Source organism: Pelodiscus sinensis, chromosome 18, assembly GCF_052426305.1.
Source record: "Pelodiscus sinensis isolate ZL-2025 chromosome 18, ASM5242630v1, whole genome shotgun sequence".
In the NCBI taxonomy this organism is placed as follows: Eukaryota; Metazoa; Chordata; order Testudines; family Trionychidae; genus Pelodiscus; species Pelodiscus sinensis.
Genome location: NC_143069.1, coordinates 30,511,460 through 30,521,308, shown reverse-complemented (window position 1 = coordinate 30,521,308; position 9,849 = coordinate 30,511,460). Strand labels below are relative to the sequence as shown.

At 61.8% G+C, this 9,849-nt stretch overlaps 1 protein-coding gene across 1 annotated transcript; it reads left to right on the top strand.

Annotated features, from left to right (window-relative positions):
• The first annotated feature begins 767 nt into the window (after positions 1-767).
• CCDC106 (coiled-coil domain containing 106) lies at positions 768-9,644 on the top strand. Its single transcript, XM_075915203.2, has 7 exons — positions 768-903; positions 2,453-2,517; positions 3,400-3,495; positions 3,922-4,029; positions 4,902-5,078; positions 6,278-6,484; positions 6,862-9,644. Exons 3-7 carry the CDS (start codon positions 3,465-3,467, stop codon positions 7,176-7,178), a joined length of 840 nt encoding a protein of 279 aa, XP_075771318.1. The 5' UTR covers positions 768-903; positions 2,453-2,517; positions 3,400-3,464; the 3' UTR covers positions 7,179-9,644.
• Positions 9,645-9,849: the final 205 nt, after the last annotated feature.

Here is a 9,849-nt window from a genome sequence, read left to right as displayed (position 1 = left end):
GTTAAGGGACCGGCAGATGATGGAGGGGGTTAAGCGATGGGATGGATGATGGAGAGAGTTAAGGGAGGGTGGATGATGGAGGGGGTTAAGGGAGGGTGGATGATGGATGGGGGTTAAGGGATCGATGAGTGGATGGATGATGGAGGGGATTAAGGGATGGGATGGCTGATGGAGAGGGTTATGGGACAGGTAGATGTTGGTGGAGGTTAAGGGAGGGACAGATGATGGAGGGGGTTAAAGGACAAGTGAATGATGGAGGGGGTTAAGGGATGGATGGATGATGGAGGAGGTTAAGCGATGGGGTGGATGATGGAGGGGGTTAAGGGATGGATGGATGATGGAGGGGGTTAAGCGATGGGGTGGATGATGGAGGGGGTTAAGGGACGGGCAGATGATGGAGGGGGTTAAGCGATGGGATGGATGATGGAGAGAGTTAAGGGAGGGTGGATGATGGAGGGGGTTAAGGGACGGATGGATGATGGAGGGGGTAAGGGACGGGCGGATGATGGCGGAGTGAGGGATGGGTGACTGAGGGGGTTTGGGGCACAGAGAGGTGATGGGGTGGGGGGAACGGATGGGTGAGGGAGGGGGACTTAGGGGTACTGTCGAGGATTTGGAGGGCAGAGAGCTGTGCTTGGTGAGGATAAAGACACGGGGGTGACTGGGTCTCTCTCCAAGCCTTACCCCCCTTATTACTCCCCCGAGAAGGGGCCGAGCCCTGGCTGGTGGGGGGGGGGCGTGTCAATTTCTGAGCGAGCTCTGTAGCACAGCCCCCCCCCGCGTGTCTCTGCCCTGCGTGCGTGGGCGACCCCCCCCCCCGGTGGCGCTTTGCAGACGCTCCCTGGCGCTGCCAGGCGTGGGGGTGGCCGTGCCCGCTGGCTGGGGGTTCGCGAGCCGAGCTGGGTGAGTGGGGTTGGGGGGGTTGTTCTCTGCAGAGCCCCCCCCCCCCGCACCCGCTGCCCTTGCAGCGCGCCCCGGGGCCGGGGGGGGTTCTCTGCTGAGGGTCTATTTTGCATCCATGGGGGGGATCCGGGGCTACGTTGTACCCCCCCAACTCCGCGTCCAGCCCCAGCTCCTTCCCCTCCCCCCCCCCCCGCAATCCAGCCTGGGAGTAGCCGAGTTCCAGTTGCACAGCGAGGCACACAGGGCGGGGGAGGGGCAGAGAAGCCATTTTTAGGGCGATTTCCCCCCATTTTGGGGCACTCGACGGCATTGGGGGGGGAGGGCTGGGACCAGGCGTGCAGACTTGGGGGCAGGCGGGGAGTAGAGTCCATCAGAGAGACTGGGGGGCCATGGGGTCCCTGGATCTGATGCACAGGGCTGGAGCTGATGCAAAAGGGGGGGAGGGCTGGGGGGGGTCTGGAGCTGATGTGCAGGGCTGGGGGGGTTGGATCTGATGCAAAGGGGGGGAGGGCTGGGGGGGGCCTGGAGCTGGTGCACGGGGCTGGGGGGCTATACGGGGCCTGGAGTTGGTGTGTAGATCTGGGGGGGGGGGGCTGCGGGGGAGGGGCTGCTCACTCGGCTGGCTGCTGGTGAGGACTGCAGGGTTTGGGGGTGGGGGCGTAGCTGGGTGCAGATGGCCCCCCGTGGATGCGGGCTGCTGGGTTTCTTCCAGGAGCTCCCCTGCTCTGGCTCTGGGGGAGGCAGGGTTTCCTCCATGTGGCCTGGATCCCCTGGGTCTGTTGGGGGGGGGGGGGAGAGCCATGTGGCCCTCCCTCCCCTCCCACTTGCTGGTACCCAGCTCTGCGCCTAGATGTCTGCCTTGGGAGTGCCCTGGGGAGAGAGGGGGCATCCCCAGATTTACCCAGCCCCCCAGGAAATCCAGCTCCTTTCCCCAGCTGCTCTGCTGGGATTATGTGTTAACGCCCCAGTTTCCCAGCTCTGGGGCTGGTGCTTGGGGGACGGAGGAGAGGGTGGGTGTTTTGGGGGGACCTGGGACTGAAGTAACACTCGGGGGTGTTTGTAGGGGGAGGGGATGTGATCTGGGCTGGTTCACGGCAAAAGTGCCCCCCCCCCCGTCCTATAATTTTGGTTGATCTCTGGGGGGCCAGACTTGGGGAGGGAGGGAAGTTGCAGGGTTCTGGGCAATGTGTATTGTGTGTGTGATTTTGCATGCCCATCCATGTGTCATATCACCTGTAGTGCATAGCGGAGGAAGATTCTCCTCCAGCTTAGGGAGCTGGGATCTATTGCTGCTCCTACTCAGAAGTTTACTGCTGACTAGGTGTTGAACTGAGGCATAGAATCCAGGAGTCCTGCCTCCAGCCTCTCCTACTCCCTACACCCAGACTGGCTTTGTGCCTGGCCTTGCCCTGATCCCATGCACCAGCGCCTGTGTGGGACAGCAGGGGGCACCGATGTGGGCAGCCCACAGGCTGTGGGTTCAAGTCCTGCTCCCAAAGAAGCAGCCTGACCCCCCCTTCCCCCTCTGCGTCTCTTCTTCCTCCCCCAGGGCTGGCCGGAGGGGGGTGCAGGACGGGTTCGGAGCTGGGCTGCCCCACGGCCCATCCGTCTCAGGTAGGTCCCTGGCCCGTCTGCAGGGAGAGTCCAAAAGGTATCCCTACAGGGGCCATGTGGGGTCATTCTCAGGGAACCTCAGCCTCTCCCCAAATGGCTCCCACTGCCAGGCTTGGTCCCCCACACTCCAGAAGTGCCCAGTATGGCGGGTGGTTGGCACCCAGTTCTGGGCACGGCCAGCCTGAGGCAGCTACTGTCGGCTCTGGGGCTTCGTGGGAGCAGAGGGAGCAGGCCTGAGGGGTAGGATGGGTTGAGTCGGGGGTGATTTGGAGTATGTGGGGAGCCCTGGGCATTATGGGCGGGGTGGGGGTGTCCCTGGAGCAAGAAGCATGTGCCCCAGGGGTTATGGGTTGGGGCTCTCTGGAGTTGTGGATAGGGGCTGCCTCAGGGGTTATGGGTTGGGGCTCTTTGGGGCGGATAGTGGCTGCCTTGGAAGTGATGTTATGGGTGGGGGCACTCAGGGGATATGGATAGGGGCTTTCTGGGGTAGTAGTGGTTGTCCTATGAAGATTACGGGTGGGGGCTCTCTCTGGGGATATCGGAAGCTGTCCCAGGGGGATTCTGGGTAGGATCTCTCTGGGGTTATGGGTGGGGGCTGCCCGGGGGGGGGGGTCTCTCTGTGGTTATGGGTGGGGGCTGCCCAGGGGGGGTTTCTCTGGGGTTATGGGTGGGGCTGCCCAGGGGGGTCTCTCTGGGTTATGGGTGGGGCTGCCTGGGGGGGGGTCTCTCTGGGATTATGGGTGGGGCTGCCCAGGGGGGTCTCTCTGGGTTATGGGTGGGGGCTGCCTGGGGGGGGGTCTCTCTGGGTTATGGGTGGGGGCTCTGTGGGGCAGGTAGCGGCTGCCCTGGGTGAAACTTTCCATCTCCTCTCTCTCTCTCCAGCCTCCCTGAGCGGCGCCAGGAGGGCAGCCAGGGCCGGCCAGGCCGGGGCGCAGGACGGAAGGAAAATGACGGAGAGGAATACCCGGAGGCGGATGAGTATGCAGGGGACCTGCAGCAGGGGGCGCCTCCGAGCCAGGCTCCCACTGAGCTGGGGACCCATCGAGAGTGGGGGGAGCCACTGGAGGGTGCATCAGAGCTGGGGCTCAGGGAAGGAGCAAGGGAAGCGAAAGGGGGAGCTGGGGGATCTCGAGTCGGGGAGCCAGCTGGGGTATGATTTGGGGGGAAGCTGTGGCTTACAGCCAGGTTTTGGGGTGACCTTTCCCGGGGGGGAGGGGAGTTCCTGGGTATGGAGGGGGGGCTGTTGTGGGGGGGAGCAAGTTGAGGCAACATGGGAACATGTCACCCGGTTGGGGGAGGGGCTGAGGAGGACTCCAGCCCACAGAGGGGGCTGGGGGTCCGGGGGTGCTCCTGTGAGGGGCAGGTCTGGTTTTGGGGTCCCCTGTGACACGTCTCACCCTGCAGTGAAGAAGGACGATGAGGCCTATGAGATCTCCATCCCCTTCGAGGAGACTCCCCACCTGGAGCCCCAGATCTTCTACAGCCTCAGCCCCCCCCAGAGCAACTTTGAAGGTAGCCCGGCCCTGTGGACCCCCACCCCTTGGGACCCTGGTACCACCAGGGAGGCCAGGCTGGGTGCTGGGTCTGGGGAGATGGAAGGTGTTAGGTTGCGGGGGGGGGGGGAGGGGTACGACGAGAGGGGGGAAATTCAGGCCTGGAGAGGTAGTTTGTTGGGGGGCAGTGCTGTGGGACCAGGGCAATAGGGAGGGGATATAGTGTGTGGGGGGAGCCAGTGGGTGGTCAGGGAAAATCAAGGCCTCAGAGGGTAGGAGAGGCTCGTGGGGCAGAGCAAGGGGGGACATGGCCCAGTGGGGTGGGGAGAGGCTGGTGAAGGGAGTCAGGACCCTGTCTGGGGGGGAGAGGGGGAGGCTGGGCAGGGAGCCCTTCCGGGGGGCAGATGCTGAAGGGAGGATCAAAGCTCCATGGTGAGGAGTGAATGGGGGGGTCAGGGCCCTGTCCCAGGGGAGTGGCCGGTGGGGAAGGGGGTGTCAGGACAAGGGGTGGGGAGGTCAAGATGAGGGGGAGGGGTCAGGCCCTGTGGGGGAGGTCGGGACACAGGGAGAGGGCCAGGGGCTCTGGGGAAGGAAGGATGAGGGGTGGAGGGGTCAGAGCCTTGGGGAATCAGGCGCTGTGGGGGAGGTCAGGATGAGGAGCAGAGGACTAAGGGACATGAGGGTGAGTTAGGACGAGGCGGGAGGGGTCAGGGCCCCGTGGGAGGGGGGGGCAAGATGAGGGGGAGGAGTCAGGGCCCCATGGGGGATCAGGGTCCTGTGGGGGGAGGTCAGGACGAGGGGGGAGGGGTCAGGGCCCCGTGGGGGGAGGTCAGGACGAAGGGGGAGGGGGGGGTCTGATGGTGCCCCCTGCCCACTCCCCACCCCCCGCAGAGCTGCCGGAGCCGCCCCCGCCCGCCCTGGCGCTGATGAGCAGCATGAAGACGCAGCTGCACATGGCCCTGGAGCGCAACTCCTGGCTGCAGAAGCGCATCGAGGACCTGGAGGAGGAGCGGGACTTCCTGCGCTGCCAGCTCGACAAGTTCATCTCCTCCGCCAAGGGGGACGCCGGTGAGCGGGCCGGACGCCGGGTGCCATCCCCGGCCCTAGGAGGGGAGCGGGGGCTAGTGGTTAGTACATGGGGGCTCAGAGCCAGGACGCCTGGGTCCCACAGAATCGGAGAACTGGAAGGGATCTCTCGGCAGGACCAAGCACCGTCTGGACCATCCCTGACAGGTGTCTGCTCTACTGAGCTTAAATACAGAGATGGGGATTCCACAGCCCCTAGGCAATTTATTCCAGTGCTGAACGCCCCTGACAGGTGGGAAGTTTTTCCTGATGTCCAACCTCCCTGGCTGCCGTTTAAGCCCCTTGCTTCTTGGCCTGTCCTCAGAGGCCAGGAAGAGGCCACGTTTTCTCCCTCCTCCTTGTGACACCCTTTTAGATACTTGAAAACGGCTCTCATGTCCCCCCTCAGTCTTCTCCTTTCCAAACTAAACAAGCCCAGTTCTTTCAGTCTTCCCTCACAGCTCCTGTTCTCTAGACCTTTCATCATTCTTGAATAGTAATAGAGAGGTAGCCCCGGGGGAAGGCGGGGGGGGCATGGGGTGGGGAGGAGGAGGTTGGGTGTGTGGGGCGGTTGAGGGGGTCCATGGAAATGGGGAAGAGGAGGTAGCCCTGTTAGTCTGATCTTGCTAAAACAAAAGGAAAAACTATGATGGCGAAAATGGCGCTCGGGGCTTTTCTGCGGAAAAGCGTCCTGCCAATCTAGACGCGCTTTTCCGAAAATGCTTTTAACGGAAGCCTTTTCCGTTAAAAGCATTTCCGGAAAATCATGCCAGTCCAGACGTCGCCCACAACTACCACTTCCCCCTTGTCCACAAGGCTGGTTACCCTGGCTAAGCTCTCAGGTAGCTTTGACATGATTTGTTCTTTACAAATCCATGCTGACAAATCCATCCGTCCCCAGATCTGGGTCCCTTTGCCCCCTTGTGGTTTTTTTAGGAGCCAGAGGCAGCAGAGAGGGGCATGTTGGGGCACTAGATAGGAGGAACAGCCCCCGTGTCCCCGGGCAGCTCGCTAGGCATCAGGCATGGGAGGGCTTTTATCCCTCCTGCAGGCAGCCCCCAGGGGGCGCTGTATCTCCCAGCCAGCAGACAGAAATGCCCAGGAGGGTGGGGGCATGTTTGCTGTCACGGTGAGGCAGGAATGGGGGGGTTGCAGTGAGGTGCATGCTGGGAGCCCGCTCTCTGCCCCCCCCCCTCCCGCAGAGGATCACTGCCGTAGCAAGCAGCCCCCGCGGCGGGCAGAGGCAGCCGACAGCCGGCCCGGCGAGGCCACGGATAACGAGAGCCTGGCGTCGTCGCTCAGCGCTGCCTCGGAGCAAGGCGGCTCCACCGAGCGCAAGAAGCAGAAGCAGAAGGGGGGGGTGAGCCGGCGGCGCTTTGGCAAGCCCAAGGCCCGGGAGCGCCAGCGAGGTGAGCGGGGGGTGCTCTTCTGCCCTGGCAGCCCTCGGGGGAGGAGGGGGTTCCGGGGAGGGGCATGGGATGGGGAGGAGGAGGCTGGGTGTGTGGGGCGATTGAGGGGGTCCATGGAAATGGGGAAGAGGAGGGGGGCTGTGGGATTAGGTGGGTCTGGCATGGGTGGGGTGCAGGGTGGAGGGGGTTGCATGGGAGGGGCATGTGGCATGGGGTAAGGGCAGGGGGCTGTGGGGTGGAGGCAAGTCCTCTTGGGGGGCTGTGGGGAAGGCTGTGTCAACCTCTCTTTGGCCTTTCTGCCCCCCCTCGTCACTGTCCCTCTGGCCATCTCTCCATCCCTCCCATCCTTCTCACCCTTGCCGTGACCCGCCTGGCAGTCAAGGACGCCGATGGGGTGCTGTGCCGGTACAAGAAGATCCTCAACACCTTCCAGAAGCTGAAGAGCATGAGCCGGGCCTTCGAGCACCACCGGGTGGATCGCAACACGGTGGCACTGACCACGCCCATTGCTGAGCTGCTTATCGTGGCGCCCGAGAAGCTGGCTGAGGTGGGCGAGTTCGACCCGTCCAAGGAACGGCTGCTGGAGTACTCGCGCCGCTGCTTCCTGGCGCTGGATGACGAGACCCTCAAGAAGGTGCAGGCCCTCAAGAAGAGCAAGCTGCTGCTGCCCATCACCTACCGTTTCAAGCGGTGATGGGGCCCCCAACAGCTCCCCTGGGACCCATCGCCCTGGCAACTGGCCTATCCCACTTCTGACACCACACTGCCCCGGGATCCTCTTGGACCACCCTGTCCCATACTGACACCAACACTGCCCATCCCTGAGATCCGTCACCTTGCTCACTGGCCTATCCCACTGCTGATGCCAACGCTGCCCCCTGAACTTCCTCAGACTGCCTTGCCCCACCTCGGACATGAGCACTGCCCCTGGGATCCCTCCAAAATTCCCTATCTCACTACTACCATCAATGCCACCTCCATCCCTTGAACTGGCCTGTCCCGCCAATGCTGCCCCCACCCCACAGGATCTGTTACCCACAAACCTGCTAACACACTGCTAACACCAACAATGCTTGCCCCCTGGGACTCTCTCGCACCAGCCCTTTCCACCATTGACACCAATGTAGCCTCCCACCCCGGGGATATGTCTCTTTGCAAAGCAACCTATCCCACCGCTGACACCAATGTCACCCCCCTGGGGCCTCTAGAAGCACCCTATCCAATGACTGACAAATACATACCCAATCCCTGCTGCCCATCATCTTAAACTATGATGGGATTCCACCCCCCCACGCACATACTAGTGCCCCCTCCCACTGCTACAACAAATATTGCCTCCCGTATCACCTCTCGCTTCAAGCAATGATGGGATAAGGGCACTATCCTACGCTGGTGCCCATCATCTACCACTTGTGGAGGTAATGTGACATCCTGCTCCTGACTGCACACAATCCCACTGCTGCCACCATCACCTCTGGTACCATCCCCTGGCACTACTGCCCACCCATTCTTGCGGCAGACAACAGTGGGACTTTCCCTGCTCCCACAGAGCAACTTCCACTACTGTCGACCGCCACACGCCTGCTGCTTCCGCTCGCTCTTCTGTCCGTCCCATTTCTCTGCCAGTGCTCTCTCCCCGTGATCTGCCGCTACCCTTTGCCGAATCTCTCCACCCCACTGTGTGATGACTGGCTCCGTTCATCCCTCTTTCTGTGCACATCGCCTGCTGGACCTCTAAATTCTCCCCCTGGCTCTGGGAGGGGAGTGGGGGCTAGTGGTTGGAGCAGTGGGGGGCTGGGAGCCCGGACACCCAGGTTCTGTTTATCCACTCGGAGACATTGGGGGAATTCTGTCTTCCCTTCCCAGGGGCATGGGGATCCCGCCCCTTTGCCTGGGGCTGTGTGAGCAGTGGGGCAGAGCTAGGTGTGGAAGGGGGCTGTGCTCTCACTCTGGTCCCTGGCCTGCCCATGGGAGCAGTCAAACTCTGAGAGGCCCACCAATAGCCCCATCTGGGGTAGGAGGCCTGTGGTTGCCAGGGCGGGGGCTAGCGGGCAGGCTAGCCCAAGGGGCCACAAGCTGGGGGCTTTCTTGTGGCAAAAGGGGTTCTGTCCTGACAGTGGTGGCCTGGTTAAATGGGTAGGGTGGGGCTGGCTGGACCAGACTCCAAGGAACACACCAGGCTCTCCTGCCCGTAGGGTTGGTCTGTCTGCACTGCGGGAACGGGCCACGGGGCCAGGAGGGGACCGGCCCCACAAGCACGGGAGGTGACACTGGAGAAAGCAGGTTGACCTTCTTTTAGGTCCAGGTCAGGCCTAAAAATTAGGCCTGAGCACAATTCTGTGGGGCAGAGGAGTGGGGTGGAGGGGGGTGGGGCTTTTCCTCATGAGGTGGTGTGGGCCCCATCTAGGCACATGCCGGGGACTGGCTGGCTCAGGGAATGAGGCCTGGAGCCGCTGGCTCGAATCATGACCCAGCTTGTCAATTTTACCCCTACAGTTCTGGAAAAGGTCTGACGCTGGGGGGGCGGGTGCTGTGCCGATTGGCCATACAGGCTGCTAGAAACTGTGCTGATTGGCCATCCTGGCTCGATCTCCAACTGGAGGGCGGGGTGTCTGGATCCTGGACCCAACCTGCCTGCCTGCCTTGCCTTCCTCACCTCCCCTGCCCTGAACTGCTCCCCTCAAATCCACGCCGCATACAGATCCCGCGTCACTTAGAGACCAAACCTGACCCCCCCCACCCCGCTCCTCCTCCTCTCCCCCCACACCCTGCTCCGTCGCCTGCTAATGCCGCCCTCACCCCATGCCCAGGGCAGTGTGGGTACTGACTCCATCTGCTCCCGCCTGGCACCGATGAAAGCACTAGATCGGGTGCCTCACCCTGCCCCCCTCGCAGGGTTTTCATTGAATTCCTCCGTTCCCTGGTTTTTTTTGGGGGGGGGGCGATTTGTCCCTCCCTTGCACCGCGGCCCCGAGCTGCTGGCCCTGTATGTGTACGTGAGTGCAAGGGGCGCCAGGCCGGGACGCCCCTTTTAATTCCGTGTAACAAACTCTTCTCCACCGTGCCTGTTCTTTCATGCCCTCTCTATGTTTAAAAAAAAAAAAAAAAGAGAAAAGAAAAGAAAAGAAAAAAAAAACTACAAAAATCAATTTATTAAGAGAATTTAAATTAAAAAAAAAAAAGAAAATTTGGAATAAATCAAGGCCTGAGTCTCATTTACTTATCAAAAGTTTCCCTTGGGCCTAAAAACAGGCGCCTCTGGGGTGGGGTGCAGAGACTGTTTCGATGGAGACACTCGTGTGGAAATGCGACCAGCTCTGGGGTAGGTGCTCTATAGAGAAACCCCTCACCAAGTGCTGGGATGC

Coding starts and splice junctions, on each gene's coding strand:
- CCDC106 (XM_075915203.2), top strand. CDS start 3,465: ATGACGGAGAGGAATACCCGGAGGCGGATGA. Junction 3,496..3,921: donor GAATACCCGGAGGCGGATGA/GTATGCAGGGGA, acceptor CTCACCCTGCAG/TGAAGAAGGACGATGAGGCC. Junction 6,485..6,861: donor GGCCCGGGAGCGCCAGCGAG/GTGAGCGGGGGG, acceptor CCCGCCTGGCAG/TCAAGGACGCCGATGGGGTG.